Source organism: Pan troglodytes, chromosome 22, assembly GCF_028858775.2.
Source record: "Pan troglodytes isolate AG18354 chromosome 22, NHGRI_mPanTro3-v2.0_pri, whole genome shotgun sequence".
Taxonomy (NCBI): Eukaryota; Metazoa; Chordata; class Mammalia; order Primates; family Hominidae; genus Pan; species Pan troglodytes.
Genome location: NC_072420.2, coordinates 3,127,586 through 3,145,298, shown reverse-complemented (window position 1 = coordinate 3,145,298; position 17,713 = coordinate 3,127,586). Strand labels below are relative to the sequence as shown.

The 17,713-nt window shown below is 42.9% G+C and overlaps 1 protein-coding gene across 1 annotated transcript in view; it reads left to right on the top strand.

The window, feature by feature from the left end:
* Positions 1–17,713, top strand: part of LOC743831 (zinc finger protein 717-like) — a 39,479-nt gene that overhangs the window by 16,525 nt on the left and 5,241 nt on the right. Inside the window, 2 exon segments of the mRNA XM_063803750.1 lie at positions 2,155–2,508; positions 7,798–8,411. Of these exon segments, the coding sequence (XP_063659820.1) occupies positions 2,155–2,508; positions 7,798–8,411 (968 nt within the window).

The window sequence follows — 17,713 nt, the reverse complement described above, 5'->3', positions numbered from 1 at the left end:
GAGTGTTCTGGAATCCTATGTGAGGGACAAATATTTCAAAACCTTGTAGCAGTGTGCTGGAATATTATGTCAGGGACAGATATTTAGACCCTCACAGCAGTGTTCTGGAATCCCATCTGCAGGACAAACATTCAGAAACTCGCAGCAGTGTTCTGGAATTCTATGTGAGGGACAGACATTTAAACCCCAGCAGCAGTGTTCTGGAATCCTATGTGAGGGACAAACTTTCAGACCCTCGTAGCAGTGTTCTGGAATCCTATGTGAGGTACAAACATTCAGACACCAGCAGAAGTGTTCTGGAATCCTATGTGAGGGACAAACATTCAGACGCTCGTAGCATTGTTCTGGAATACTATGTGAGGGACAAACCTTCAGACCATGGCAGTTCTGAAATGCTATGTGAAGGACAAACATTCAGACTCTCGTAGCAGTGTTCTGGAATCATATGTGAAGGACAGACATTTAGACCGTTGAAGCAGTGTTCTTCAGTCTTAAGTGAGGGACAAAAATTCAGACCCTCGTAGCAGTGTTCTGGAATCCTTTTTGAGGGACAGACATTGAGACCCCAGCAGCAGTGGTCTGGAATCCTATGTAAGGGACAAACATTCATGCTCCAGCAACAGTGTTCTGTAATCGTATGTGAGGGATAAGCATTCAGACCCCAGCAGCAGTGTTCTGGAATCTTATGTGAGGGACAAACATTGAGACCCTCGTAGCAGTGTTCTGGAATCCTACGTGAGACACAAACATTCGTACCACGGCAGAAGTGTTCTGGAATCCTATGTGAGGGACAACCATTCAGACCACAGCAAGAGTGTTCTGGAAAATCCTATGTGAAGGACAAACATTAAGACCCTCATAGCTGTGTCCTGGAATCATATGTGAGGGACAACCATTGAGACACCAGCAGAAGTGTTCTGGAATCCTAGATGTGGGAAAAACATTCAGAACCTAGTAGCAGTGTCCTGGAATCCTATGTGAGGGACATACATTCAGACCACGGCAGCAGTGTTCTGGAATGGTATGTGAAGGACAAACATTCAGACCCTTGTAGCAGTGTTCCAGAATTCTATGTGAGGGACAAACATTCAGACCACAGCAGGAGTGTTCTGGAATCCTATGTGAGGAACAAACATTCAGAACACAGCAGGAGTGTTCTGGAATCCTATATGACGGACCAACATTCAGACCCTTGCAACAGTGTTCTGGAATACTAGGTGAGGGAGAAATATTCAAACCCTCGTAGCAGTGTTCTGGAATTCTATGTGACTGACAAACATTTAGACTCCAGCAGCAGTGTTCTGTAATCCCATGTGACGGACAAACATTCAGACCCCAGGGGCACTGTTCTGAAATCCTATGTTAAGGGAAACATTGAGACCCCAGCATGAATGTTCTGGAATCCTATGTGAGGGACAAACATTCAGACCACGGCAGGAGTGTTCTGGAATCCTATGTGAGGAACAAACATTCAGACCACAGCAGGAGTGTTCTGGAATCCTATATGAGGGATAAGCATTCAGACCCTCGTAGCAGTGTTCTGGAATCCTATGTGAGGGAGAAGCATTCAGAGCACAGCAGGAGTGCTCTGGAATCCCATGTTAGGGACAAACATTCAGAATCTCATAACATTGTGCTGGAAACCTATGTGAGGGACAGACATTTAGACCCTCGCAGAAGTGTTCTGGAATCCTGTGTGAGGGACAAACATTCAGACCCTCATAGTAGTTTTCTGGTATCCTAAGTGCGGGACAAACATTCAGACTCTCTTAGCAGTGTTCTGGAAGCCTATGTGAGGGACAAACATTCAGAATTTCATAGCAGTGTTCTGGAATACTATGTGAGGGACAAACATTCACACCACAGCTGGAGTGTTCTAGAATCCTATGTGAGGGACAAAAATTCAGACCCCAGCATGAGTCTTCTGGAATCCTATGTGAGGGACAAACATTCAGACCCTCATAGCAGTGTTCTGGAATCCTGTGTGAGGGACAAACATTCAGACCCCAGCAGGAGTGTTCTGAAATCCTACGTGAGGGACAAACACTCAGACCCTCGTGGAAGTGTTCTGGAATCCTATGTGAGAGACAAACATTCAGACCCTCATAACAGTTTTCTGGAATCCTACGTGAGGGACAAACATTCGCACCACAGCAGGAATGTTCTGGAATCCTATGTGAGAGCAAACATTCAGACCACAGCAGGAGTCTTCTGGAACGCTATGTCAGGGACAAACATTCAGACACTCGCAGGAGGCTTCTGGAATCCTACGTGAGGGACAAATATTCAGACAACAGCAGCAGTGTTCTGGAATCCTTTGTGGGGGAAAAACATTCAGAGTCTTGTAGTGTTGTGGAATCCTATGCGACGGACAGACATTTAGACCACAGCAGCAGTGTTCTGGAATCCCACGTGAGAGACAAACATTCAGACCCGAACAGGAGTGTTCCGGAATCCCATGTGATGGACAAACATTCAGACCTTCGTAGCAGTGTTCTGGAATCCTGTGTGAGGGACAAACATTCAGACCACAGCAGGAGTGTTCTGCAATGCTTTCTGTGAGACAAACATTCAGACCACAGCAAGAGTGTTCTGGTATCCTATGTGAGGGTCAAATATTCTGACTCTCGTAGCAGTGTTCTGGAATCCTATGTGAAGGACCAACATTCAGACACTCGTAGCAGTGTTCTGGAATGCTATGTGACAGACTCCATTTACACCCTCGTACCACTGTTTGGGAATCCTATGTCAGGGACATTGAGACACCAGCCGCAGTGTTCTGGAATCATATGTGACAGAGAAACATTCAGACCACAGCAGCAGCGTTCTGGAATCCTATGTGATGGACAAACTTTCAGACCACAGCAGGAGTGTTCTGGAATCCTATGTGAGGGACAAACTTTCAGACCACAGCAAGAGTGTTCTGGAATCCTATGTGAGGGACAGACTTTCAGACCACAGCAGGAGTGTTCTGGAATCCTATGTGAGGGACAAACATTCAGACCCTCGTAGCAATGTTCTGGAATCCAATGTGAGGGACAAACATTCAGAACCCAGCAGCAGTGTTCTGGAATCCTATGTGAGGGACAAACATTCAGACCCCAGGCAGAGTGTTCTCGAATCCTATGTGACAGACAAACCTTTAGACCACAGCAGCAGTGTTCTGTAATCGTATGTAAGGGACAAACATTCAGACCCCTGGAGCAGTGTTCTGAAATCCTGTTACGGGCAAACATTAAAACCCCAGCCTAAATGTTCTGGAATCCTATGTGAGGGACAAACATCCAGACCACAGCAAGAGTGTTCTGGAATGCCATGTGAAAGACAAACGTTCAGACCCGTGCAGGAGTGTTCTGGAATCCTATGTGAGGGACAAACATTCAGACCCTCTTAGCAGTGTTCTGGAATCCTATGTGAGGGACAAACATTCAGAAGCTCATAACAGTGTGCTGGAATCTTATGTGAGGGACAGATATTTAGACCCTCGCAGCAGTATTCTGGAATCCCTTGTGAGGGACAAACATTCAGACCCTCACAGCAGTGTTCTCAAATTCTATGGGAGTGACAAACATTCAGACTCCAGCAGCAGTTTTGTGTAGTCCTATGTGTGGTACAAAAATTCAGACCCCAGGAGCAGTGTTCTGAAATCCTATGTTAAGGGCAAACATTCAGACCCCAGCATCAATGTTCTGGAATCGTATGTAAGGGACATACATTCAGACCCTCGCAGCAGTGTTCGGGAATCCTAGATGAGGGACAAACATTCAGACACCAGCAGAAGGCTTCTGGAATCCTATGTGAAGGACAAACATTCAGAGCCTCGCAGCAGTGTTCTGGAATCCCATGTGAAGAACAAACAATCAGACCACAGCAGGACTGTTCTGGAATCGTTTGTGAGGGACAAACATACAGACCACAGCAGCAGTGTTCTGGAAACCTAAGTGAGGGACAAACTTTCAGACCCGAGCAGGAATGTTCTGGAATCCTCTGTGAGGGAAAAACATTCAGACCCTCGTAGCAGTGTTCTGAAATCCTATGTGAGGGACAGACTTTCAAAAGACAGCACGACTGTTCTGGAATCCTATGTGAGGGACAAACATTAAGACCCTCGTAACAGTTTTCTAGAATCTTAAGTGAGGGACAAACATTCAGAACCTTGTAGCAGTGTTCTGAAATCCTATGTGAGGGAGAAACCTTCAGACATTTGTAGCAGTGTTCTGGAATCCTATGTGAGGGACCAACATTGAGGCCCTCGTAGCAGTGTTCTGGAATGCTTTGTGACAGACAACCATTCAGACCCTCGTAGCACTGTTTTGGAATCCTATGTCAGGGACATTCAGAGCCCAGCCACAGTGTTCTGGAATCCTATGTGACAGACAAACATTCAGACCACAGTAGCAGGGTTCTGGAATCCTATGTGGGGGACATTCAGACCATTGCAGGAATGTTCTGGAATCCTATGTGAGCGACAAACATTCAGACCCTCGTAGCAGTGTTCTGGAATCAAATGTGGGGTACAAACATACAGACCCCAGCAGCAGTGTTCTGAAACCCTACGTGAGGGACCAACAAACAGACCCTCATAGCAGTGTTCTGGAATCCTATGTTAGGGACAAACATTCAGACTCCAGCAACATTGTTCTTGAATGCTATGTGGGGAACAAACATTCAGACCACAGCAGGAGTGTTCTGGAATGCTATGTGAAGGACCAACATTCAGACCCTTGAAGCAGTGTTCTGGTGTGCTGTGTGACAGACAAACATTCAGACCCTGGTAGCAGCGTTCTGCCATCCTATATCGGGTCATTCATACCGCAGCCTCAGTGTTCTGGAATCCTATGTGACAGACAGTCATTCAGACCACAGTAGTAGTATTCTGGAATCCTAAGTAAGGGACACACATTCAGACCCTCTTAGCAGTGTTCTGGAATCCTATGTCAGGCACCAACATTCAAACCCTTGAAGCAGTGTTCTGGACTTCTATGTGAGAGACAAACATTCAGACCCTAGTAGCAGTGTTCTGGAATCCTATGTCAGGGACATTCAGACAACAGCTGCAGTGTTCTGGAATCCTGTGACAGACAAACATTCAGACCACAGCAGAAATGTTCTGGAATCCTATGTGAGGGACAAACATTCAGACCCTCATAGCAGTGTTCTTGAATGCTATGTGAGGGACAAACATTCAGACCCCAGCAGCAGTGTTCTTGAATGCTGTGTGAGGGAAAATCATTCATACCCATAGCAGTGTTCTGGAATCCTATGTGAGGGTAAAAATCTCAGAATCCAGGAGTAGTGTTCTGGAATCCTATGTGAGGGACAAACATTCAGTCCACAGCAGCAGTGTTCTGGAAAGCTTTGTGAGGGACAAACATTCAGGCCATAGCAGGAATTCTATGTGAGGGACAAACATTCAGACCACAGCAGGAGTGTTATGGAATTCTATGTGAGGGAGAAACATTCAGACCACAGTGGGAGTGTTCTGGAATGCTATCTGAAGAACACAATTCAGAACCCAGCAGCAGTGTTCTGGAATCCTATGTGAGGGACAAACATTCAGACGCCAGCAGCAGTGTTTTGGAATCGTATGTGATGGACAAACATTCAGACCCTTGTAGCTTCTTCTGGAATCCTATGTGAGACACAAACACTCAGAACCCAGCAACAGTGTTCTGGAATCCTATGTGAAGGACAAGCATTCAGACGCTCGCAGCAGTGTACTGTAATCCTATGTGAGGGACAAACATTCAGACCACAGCAAGATTGTTCTGGAATCCTATGTGAGGGAGACATATTCAGACCACAGCAGCAGTGTTCTGGAATCCTATGTGAGGAACAAATATTCAGACCACAACAGGACTGTTTTGTAATCCTGTCTGAAGGACAAACATTGAAACCCTTGTAGCTGTTTTCTGGAATCGTATGTGAGGAACAAACACTCAGACCACAGTAGGAGTGTTCTGGAATCCTGTGTGAGGGAGAAATATTCAGACCACTGCAGGAGTGTTCTGGAATCCAATTTGAGGGACAAACATGCAGACCCTCGTGGGAGTGTTCTGAAATCCTATGTGATGAACAAAAACATTCAGACCACAGCAGGAGTGTTCTGAAATCCCATGTGATGAACAAACATTCAGACCACAGCAGGAGTGTTCTGGAATCTTATGCGAGGTACAAACATTCAGACCACAGCAGGAGTGTTCTGGAATCCCTTGTGAGGTACAAACATTCAGACCCTTGTAGCAGTGTTCTTGAATGCTATGTGAGGGACAAAAATTCACACCACAGCAGGAGTGTTCTGAAGTCCTATGTGATGGACATTCAGAACACAGCAGGAGTGTTCTGAAATCCTATGTGAGGGACAAATATTCAGACCACAGAAGAAGTGTTCTGGAATCCCTTGTGAAGGACAAACGTTCAGACCCTTGTAGCAGTGTTCAGGAATCCTATGTGAGGGACAAACATTGAGACACCAGTAGGAGTGTTCTGGAGTCCCATGTGAGGGAGAAAGATTCAGACATTTGCAGCAGTGTTTTGGAATCCTATGTGAGGGACAAACATTCAGACCACAGCAGGAGTGCTCTGTAATCCTATGTGAGGGACAAACATTTCAAAACCTTGTAGCAGTGTGCTGGAATGTTATGTCAGGGACAGATATTTAGACCCTCACAGCAGTGTTCTGGAATCCTATGTGAGGAACAAATATTCAGACCACAACAGGAGTGTTTTGTAATCCTGTCTGAAGGACAAACATTGAAACCCTTGTAGCTGTTTTCTGGAATCATATGTGAGGAACAAACACTCAGACCACAGCAGGAGTGTTCTGGAATCCTGTGTGTGGGAGAAATATTCAGACCACTGCAGGAGTGTTCTGGAATCCAATTTGAGGGACAAACATGCAGACCCTCGTGGGAGTGTTCTGAAATCCTATGTGATGAACAAAAATATTCAGACCACAGCAGGAGTGTTCTGGAATCTTATGCGAGGTACAAACATTCAGACCACAGCAGGAGTGTCCTGGAATCCCATGTGAGGTACAAACATTCAGACACTTGTAGCAGTGTTCTTGAATGCTATGTGAGGGACAAAAATTCACACCACAGCAGGAGTGTTCTGGAGTCCTATGTGATGGACAAACATTCAGAACACAGCAGGAGTGTTCTGAAATCCTATGTGAGGGACAAATATTCAGACCACAGAAGGAGTGTTCTGGAATCCCTTGTGAAGGACAAACGTTCAGACCCTTGTAGCAGTGTTCAGGAATCCTATGTGAGGGACAAACATTGAGACACAAGTGGGAGTGTTCTGGAGTCCCATGTGAGGGAGAAAGATTCAGACTTTTGCAGCAGTGTTTTGGAATCCTATGTGAGGGACAAACTTTCAGACCACAGCAGAAGGGCTCTGGAATCCTATGTGAGGGACAAACATTCAGAACTTCGTAGCCGTGTGCTGGAATCTTATGTGAGTGAGAGATATTTAGAGCCTTGGAGCAGTGTTCTTGAATCCCATTGGAGAGACATACATTCAGACCCTCCCACCAGTGTTCTGGAATTCTATGTGAGGGACAGACTTTCAAACCCCAGCAGCAGTGTTCTGGAATGTGATGTGAGGTACAAACATTCAGACACCAGCAGAAGAGTGCTGGAATACTATGTGAGGGAGAAACACTCAGACCCTCGTAGCAGTGTTGTGGAATCCTATGTATGGGACAAACATTCATACCCTCGTAGCAGTGTCCTGGAATCATATGTGAGGGATAAACGTTGAGACTCCAGCAGAGGTGTTCTGGAATCCCAGGTGTGGGACAAACATTCAGACCCTCGTAGCAGTGTTCTGGAATCCTATGTGAGGGAGAAACTTTCAGACCACGGCAGCAGTGTTCTGGAATGCTACATGAAGGACAAACATCCTGACCCTCCTAGCAGTGTTCTGCAATCCTACATGAGGGACAGACATTTAGACCCTCGCAGCTGTGTTCTGGAGTCCTATGGGAGGGACAAACATTCAGACCCTCGCAGCAGTGCTCTGAAATCCTTTGTGAGGGAGAGACATTCAGACCCTCATAGCGGTGTTCTGGAATGCTGTATGACAGACAAACATTCAGACCCTGGTATCAGCGTTCTGCCATCCTATATCAGGGACATACATACCCCAGCCAGTGTTCTGGAATCCTATGTGACAGACAAACATACAAACAACAACAAGATTGTTCTGGAGTCCTATGTGAGGGACAAATATTTAGACCCTCGTAGCCGTGTTCTGGAATCCTATGTCAAGGACCAACATTCAGACCCTCTAAGCAGTGTTCTGGAGTGTTATGAGACAGACAAGCATTCAGCCCCTTGTAGCAGTGTTCTGGAATCCTATGTCAGGGATATTCAGACCACAGCAGAAATGTTCTGGAATCCTATGTGAGACCCAAACCTTCAGACCACAGCAGACATGTTCTGGAATCATATGTGAGGGACATTCAGACCATCGCAAGAATGTTCTGGAATCCTATGTGAGGGGCAAACATTCAGACTCCAGCAGCATTGTTCTTCAATGCTATCTGAGGGAGAAACTTTCAGACAACAGCAGGAGTGTTCTGGAGTCCTATGTGAGAGACAAACATTCAGAACACAGCAGGAGTGTTCTGAAATCCTATGTGAGGGACAAACATTCAGACCACAGCAGGAGTGTTCTGGAATCCATTGTGAAGGAGAAATATTCAGACACTTGTAGCAGTGCTCTGGAATCCTATTTGAGGGATAAATATTCAGAACACAGCAGAAGCATTCTGAAATCCTATGTGAGGGACAAACATTTAAACCACAGCAGGATTGTTCTGGAGTCCTATGTGAGTGTCAAACATTCAGACAACAGCAGGAGTGTTCTGGAATCCTATGTGAGGAACAAACATTCAGACGCCAGCAGCAGTGTTCTGGAATCCTATGTGAGGGAAAAGCATTCATACCCTCGTAGGGGTGTTCTAGAATCCTATGTGAGGGGAAAAAAACTCAAAATCCAGGAGCAGTGCTCTGGAATCTTATGTGAGGGACAAACATTCAGTCCACAGCAGCAGTGTTCTGGAATGCTATGTGAGGGGCCAACATTCAGACCATAGCAGGAGAGTTCTGGAGTCCTATGTGAGGGACAAACATTCAGACCACAGCAGGAGTGTTATGGAATCCTACATGAGGGACAAACATTCAGAGCACAGCAAGATTATTCTGGAATGCTCTCTGAGGGACAAACATTGAGACCCCAGCAGCAGTGTTCTGGAATCCTATGCGAGGGATAAACATTCAGACCCCAGCAGCAGTGTTCTGGAATCTTATGTGATGGAGAAACATTCAGACCCTTGTAGCAGTGTTCTGGAATCCTATGTAAGGGACAAACACTCAGAACCCACCAACAGTGTTCTGCAATCCTATGTGAGGGACAAATATTCAGACCCTCGTAGGGGTGTTCTGGAATCCTTTGTGAGGGACAAACATTCAGACTTCAACAGTAGTGTTCTTGAATGCTGTGTGAGGGACAAACTTTCAGACCACAGCAGGAGTGTTCTGGAGTGCTATGTGAGGGACAAACATTCAGAACACAGCAGGAGTGTTCTGATTTCCTATGTGGGGCACAAACATTCCGACCACAACAGGAGTGTTCTGGAATCCTATGTGAGGAACAAACATTCAGACCACAGCAGAAGTGTTTTGTAATCCTGTCTGAGACCCTTGTAGCTCGGTTCTGGAATCGTATGTGAGGAACAAACATTCAGACCACAGCAGGAGTCTTCTGGAAACCTGTGTGAGGGAGAAACATTCAGACCACTGCAGGAGTGTTCTGCAATCCTATGTGAGGGACAAACTTTCAGTCCACAGCAGCAGTGTTCTGGAATGTTATTTGAGGGGCAAACATTCAGAACATTGCAGGAGAGTTCTGGAATCCTACATGAGGGACAAGCATGCAAACCACAGCAGGAGTGTTATGGAATCGTACATGAAGGACAAACATTCAGACCACAGCAAGATTGTTCTGGATTTTTGTACATTGATTTTGTATCCTGAGACTTTGCTGAAGTTGCTTATCAGCTTAAGGAGATTTGGGGCTGAGACTATGGGGTTTTCTAGATATACAATCATGTCGTCTGCAAACAGGGACAATTTGACTTCCTCTTTTCCTAATTGAATACCCTTTATTTCCTTCTCCTGCCTAATTGCCCTGGCCAGAACTTCCAACACTATGTTGAATAGGAGTGGTGAGAGAGGGCATATCTGTCTTGTGCCAGTTTTCAAAGGGAATGCTTCCAGTTTTTGCCCATTCAGTATGATATTGGCTGTGGGTTTGTCATAGATAGCTCTTATTATTTTGAAATATGTCCCATCAATACCTAATTTATTGAGAGTTTTTAGCATGAAGCGTTTTTGAATTTTGTCAAAGGCTTTTTCTGCATCTATTGAGATAATCATGTGGTTTTTGTCTTTGGCTCTGTTTATATGCTGGATTACATTTATTGATTTGCGTATATTGAACCAGCCTTGCATCCCAGGATGAAGCCCACTTGTTCATGGTGGATAAGCTTTTTGATGTGCTGCTGGATTCGTTTTGCCAGTATTTTATTGAGGATTTTTGCATCAATGTTCATCAAGGATATTGGTCTAAAATTCTCTTTTTTTGTTGTGTCTCTGCCTGGCTTTGGTATCAGAATGATGCTGGCCTCATAAAATGAGTTAGGGAGGATTCCCTCTTTTTCTATTGACTGGAATAATTTCAGAAGGAATGGTACCAGTTCCTCCTTGTACCTCTGGTAGAATTTGGCTGTGAATCCATCTGGTCCTGGACTCTTTTTTGTTGGTAAGCTATTGATTATTGCCACAATTTCATTCTTATACACCAACAACAGACAAACAGAGAGCCAAATCATGAGTGAACTCCCATTCACAATTGCTTCAAAGAGAATAAAATACCTAGGAATCCAACTTACAAGGGATGTGAAGGACCTCTTCAAGGAGAACTACAAACCATTGCTCAAGGAAATAAAAGAGGATACAAACAAATGGAAGAACATTCCATGCTCATGGGTAGGAAGAATCAATATCATGAAAATGGCCATACTGCCCAAGGTAATTTACAGATTCAATACCATCCCCATCAAGCTACCAATGACTTTCTTCACAGAATTGGAAAAAACTACTTCAAAGTTCATATGGAACCAAAAAAGAGCCCGCATCGCCAAGTCAATCCTAAGCCAAAAGAACAAAGCTGGAGGCATCACACTACCTGACTTCAAACTATACTACAAGACTACAGTAACCAAAACAGCATGGTACTGGTACCAAAACAGAGATATAGATCAATGGAACAGAACAGAGCCCTCAGAAATAAGGCCGCATATCTACAACTATCTGATTTTTGACAAACCTGAGAAAAACAGGCAATGGGGAAAGGATTCCCTATTTAATAAATGGTGCTGGGAAAACTGGCTAGCCATATGTAGAAAACTGAAACTGGATCCCTTCCTTACACATTATACAAAAATCAATTCAAGATGGATTAAAGACTTAAACGTTAGACCTAAAACCATAAAAACCCTAGAAGAAAACCTAGGCATTACCATTCAGGACATAGGCATGGGCAAGGACTTCATGTCTAAAACACCAAAAGCAATGGCAACAAAAGCCAAAATTGACAAATGGGATCTAATTAAACTAAAGAGCTTCTGCACAGCAAAAAAAACTACCATCAGAGTGAACAGGCAACCTACAAAATGGGAGAAAATTTTCGCAACCTACTCATCTGACAAAGGGCTAATATCCAGAATCTACAATGAACTCAAACAAATTTACAAGAAAAAAACAAACAACCCCATCAAAAAGTGGGTGAAGGACATGAACAGACACTTCTCAAAAGAAGACATTTATGCAGCCAAAAAACACATGAAAAAATGCTCATCAACACTGGCCATCAGAGAAATGCAAATCAAAACCACAATGAGATACCATCTCACAGCAGTTAGAATGGCAATCATTAAAAAGTCAGGAAACAACAGATGCTAGAGAGGATGTGGAGAAATAGGAACACTTTTATACTGTAAGTTGGATTGTAAAGTAGTTCAACGATTGTGGAAGACAGTGTGGTGATTCCTCAGGGATCTAGAACTAGAAATACCATTTGACCCAGCCGTCCAATTACTGGATATATACCCAACGGGATATAAGTCATGCTGCTATAAAGACACATGCACACGTATGTTTATTGCGACGCTACTCACAATAGCAAAGACTTGGAACCAACCGAAATGTCCAAATGTCCAACAATGATAGACTGGATTAAGAAAATGTGGCACATATATGCCAGGGAATACTATGCAGCCTTAAAAAATGATGAGTTCATGTCCTTTGTAGGGACATGGATGAAGCTGGAAATCATCATTCTCAGCAAACTATCGCAAGGACAAAAAACCAAACACCACATGTTCTCACTCATAGGTGGGAATTGAACAATGAGAACACGTAGACACAGGAAGGGGAACATCACACACCACGGCCTGTTGTGGGGTGGGGGTGGGGGGATAGCATTAGGAGATATACCTTATGTAAATGACGAGTTACTGTGTGCAGCACACCAACATGGCACATATATACAAACATAACAAACCTGCACGTTCTGCACATGTATCCGAGAACTTAAAGTATTATATATATATATAATTCAATACGGAAAATATAATAAAAAAAGAAAGAAAATGTGGTATACTATTTGGCAGTAAAAAAAGAAAACCCTGTCGTTTGTAAACAACATGGATGAACCCGGAGGACAATATGTTAAGTGAAATAGGTCAGGCACAAAAAGACAAATATATCATGACAGGTCTCCTACTGGTATGTTAAAAAGTTGATCTCATAGAATTACAAAGTACAATGGTGGGTATCAGAGCTAGGGGTAAAGGGGAGTTGCAGTGATGTTAATCAGAGGATACATACTTAGATTTAGAAGGAATACATTTCAGGAGATGTATTGTAGAGCAAGGTGATTGTAATTGATGATGACATATTGTATTCTTGAGAAATAGAAAGTTAATGTTATGTGTATTCACCATAAAAATGATAACTATGTGAGTTGATGTATTTGTTAATTAGCTAGATTTGACCTTTTCACAATGTATGCATACTTTGTCCCTCACATAGCATTCCAGAATGCTACTGCATTGGTCTGAATGTTTGTCCCTCACATTTTACATTACAAAAAACTTACAATGTCATATGTCAATTAAAAATAAATATTAATAAAGTAATTTTAAAAAGACAAAAAGTAAAAGAAAAAAACAGACCACAGCAGCGGTGTTCTGGAATCCTGTGTAAGGGACAAACATTCAGATGCCAGCAGCAGTGTTCTGGGATCCCATGTGATGGACAAACATTCAGACATTCCCAGCAGTGTTCTGGAATCCTATGTGTGGGACAAACACTCAGACCCCAGCAGCAGTGTTCTGGAATCCTACGTGAGGTACAAACATTCAGACCCTGGAATCAGTGTTCTGGAATCCTATGTGAGGGACAAACATTCAGATCATTGCATTAGTGTTCTGGAATCCTATGTGAGGGAAAAACTTTCAGACCACAGCAGCCATGTTCTGGAGTCCTATGTGACGGACATTCAGACCCTCGTAGTAGTGTTCTGGAATCTTATGTGAGGGACACACATACAGACCACAGCAGGAGGCTTCTGGAATCGTATGTGAGGGGCAAATATTCAAACCCTCGTAGCAGTGTTCTGGAATCTTATGTGAGGGACAAACTTTCAGACCCCAGCAGCAGTGTTCTGGAATCCTACGTAAGGGACAATCATCCAGATCATTGCGTTAGTGTTCTGGATTTCTAAGTGAGGGAAAAACATTCATAACCCAGCAGCAGTGTTTTGAAATGCTATGTGAGGGACAAACATTCAGACCCCAGCAGCAGTGTTCTGAAATCCTACGTGAGGCACAAACATTCAGATCATTGCATTAGTGTCCTATGTGAGGGACAAACACTCAGACCCCGGGAGCAGTGTTCTGGAATCTTATGTGAGGGACAAACATTCAGGCCCCAGCAGCAGTGTTCTGCAATCCTATGTGAGGGACAAACATTCAGACCATGGCAGCAGTGTTCTAGAATCCTATGTAACGGACAAACATTCAGAACCTCGTAGCAGTGTTCTGGAATCCTATGTGAGGGACAGACATTTAGAACCTCGCAGCAATGCTCTGGAATCCTATGTGAGGGAGAAACATTCAGACCCTCGCAGCAGTGTTCTGGAGTTCTATGTGAGGGACAGACATTCAGACCACGACAGCAGTGTTCTGGAGTCCTATGTAACGGACAAATATTCAGAACCTCGTAGCAGTGATCTGGAATCCTATGTGAGGGACAAACTTTCAGGCCCCAGCAGCAGTGTTCTGGAATCCTATGTGAGGGACAAACCTTCTGACCCTCGTATCAGTGTTCTGGTATTCTATGTGAGGGACAGACATTCAGACCCCAGCATCAGTGTTCTGGAATCCTGTGTGAGGGACAAACATTCAGACCCCAGGAACAGCGTTCTGAAATCCTAAGTTAAGAGTAAACATTCAGACCCCAACATCAATGTTCTGGAATCCTTTGTGAGGGACAAACATTCAGACCCTCATAGCAGTGTTCTGGGATCCTATGTGAGGGAGAAACATTCAGGCCTCAGGAGCAGCGTTTTGGTATCATATGTGAGGGACAAACACGCAGACCCCAGCAGCCGTGTTCTGGAATGTTATGATTGGGTTTATACTGTGAACCTCAGAAGTGTTCCTTTGTTTAATTAATTTTCCACCTTAGGTGGAACATGACTAGAATGGGCTACAGTGGAAGGGGTAATTCCCTTCCCCTAGGTTATTTAGTCTCTGATTATACTAGAGCAGATTAGGCTGAAGTTAAGTAGTTTCTCCTGTGGACAAGCCTTTTTAAGAACTTGGTGCTCTGGCACATTTCAAACTGGTTTTCCTTTTCCCTTCCGAAAGGCTGAAGCAAGAGGGGAGTTTTCTCAGGTATTTGTCACAGGAGCCTGGTGAAGCTCCATGAGACAATTTTACAATATTGTTCCCCCTCCCCCACAATAACTCTATCTCTTTGTAGTTTTTACCACTTAGAATTGTCCTTGTGGATCCTCCAGCCAATCACCAGTTACGGTTTGAGTTTTTCTACTGCAGCACTGGTTCCAAAGTTGGTTTCAGTAGTGTGTCCATGTTCCTGTAAGCCATTAAGTCCTATATTCACTTCTCTGTCTCTGCAATCCTGGGGGCAGTGGTTTGCCCTGTGTCCTCCCCTGAGTTTCAAATCTAGAAAGAATTGTTGATTGTTTAGTCTCTTCAACTTTTTATTTGTTGTAAAGATTAATCGTGTCATATTAATTTGTTGTTAAGATTGTTATTAAAATTAATTATTGTAAAGTACTTATTGATTACTTCCAAGCTTCTTACATGCAGAAATAGGAACGTGGAATATGTTTCTAAAACTATCTTCTCAATGCCTGTGTGCACAGTTAAAGGATTTTTTTCCACAGCAATATGATAGTGATGAATTATATTAAACTTCCGAATATTGAACTTTTCTTTATTCGTGGAATAAACTCAGAAAGTTCCTTCTTGGTCTTCACAGTCTATTTCTCTTCCTGTGTAAATGTTAGTGTTTCTGTAGATTCTGTACTTGTTTCTTTTATTCTTTCCTTCTCTCATTTTCGTTTGGTCTGATGGATTCAGGTACCATTGAAATTCTGGTAATTTCCAAATCTTTATCTGTAGTTTTGATCTCTCTTCTGAACCACTGGAGCCATATTCCCAATTGCCAGTTGAACATTCCCACATATGGAACCTCAGATGTTTCACACATGATATGTCCAGGTCTGTGTCACTTCTGGTTATCATATTCTTTTATTTTTTTGCAAATTTCACTTCACAACACAAGTATCAAACTAGCTGGATCAGGGCAGATAACTTGGAAACAAAACTCCCCTTTTTACCCACTGCATAGCAAATTGGTACCAAATCCTTTTTCTACATTTTTTTCCTTTTAAGAACTGCTTCCCTACTGTGTATTCTTATGCTCCGTGTCCTGATGTACTGATGTAGGTGGTCATCTGTCTTCCTCTTTACTCCCTTCTGACTTTCCCTTAAGCTCTTTCCCATTCTCTTTCTCAGGGATGGCTGTTAAAATGCCAATATGGTCATGTAACTTTTCTGTCCTTACTGGATCTCCTTATTTACACCTGTTTGTGAAGTGGCTGTGTTCAGCCTGGGTGGATACAGCAATTTTTTGTCCTGTAGAGAGGAAATTTTGAAATGCCAGTGTATATGTTTTTAATTAATTGTACTCACCCTTTTGTATTCATGTGTTTTGCATCTGTGGATTCAGCCAACTTCAGATTGAAAATATTCCCACACAAATAGATGGTTGTCTCTGTGCAGAGCATCTACAGAAATTTTTCTTGTCATTATTTCCTAAACAGTACAGTATAACAGCCATTTATGTAGCATTACATTGTCTTCAGTATTATATATAATTCAAAGATTTAAAGTTCTGCCATGCATGGCTTACTGATTGGATTACTTTCTGAGTAATGTATCCTTAGGTAATTTCATTGTTTTGTGAACATCATAGTGTTACAAAAACCTACATGATATTATATTTTTATTTATATGTTTTTGGTATATGGTTAACCAGATGTCTCAGAGCCATTATTGAATATAATTTTCTGCACTTCATCTGCAATGCGAATATCAGGTTTCTGTGTATGTTTCATCATCATCTTATGGGACTATTGTGATATACATGTTTCATCATTGACTGAAATGTTATTATGCAGCTCATGACTGTATACAGGATGATGTGCATAAATTATATGCAAATATGAGACTAGTTTATATAAGAGAATTATCCAATCTGTGGATTTTGGTATCTGGGGGTATCTTGGAGTCAGTCCCCATGGATACTGAGGAAGTAATGTAATGTAAAAATGATAGGTGCAAACGAATTTTTGAAATTAGGTCAAATATTTAAGTGCAGAATCACTGCATAATCCATTCCTTAAATATTGCATTTAACTTTCATCACTGCCCAGGATCATTCGTCTAGGCATGGTGCTGTCCAGAGTTTCATTAAAGTGGTGTGTGTCCTTTTTGCCTTTGTGAGTAGACTTCTGATACTTTCTCATAGTCATGAGAATTCATGGTTCATGTGGAAGAGCCAAACATCTCATTTTTCAGTAAAGTGGAACTTCATGATGCAAAATAAACAAAATTTATTTTCTCCTCTCTTATCTTAGTCGGCACTGAAGTTGGGTCTCAATGAGTTCACCTAAACATTATTCCCAGTATGTGTTTATACTTATATATTCATAACCAGATCATGAGCTCCTTTGAGGAGTAGAATTTTATTCCTTTTTTTTTTTTTTGACAGATAGGGTCTCTGTTGGCCAGGCTGGAGTGCAGTGGTGTGATCATACCTCACTGCACTGTCAAACTCCTGAGCTTGAGCAGTCCTTCAGCCTCAGCTTCCAGAGTAGCCAGGACTACAGGCATGCATTATGCCTATTTATTAATTATTTTTGTAGAGAGAAGGTCTTGCATTTTGTTTATACTTTTATCCCTAGCAACAAGGGTGGTTCTAGATCCATAAGGTCAACTTTGTAATACAATTTTATTAATTCATAAGTTATTATGGTGGAAGCA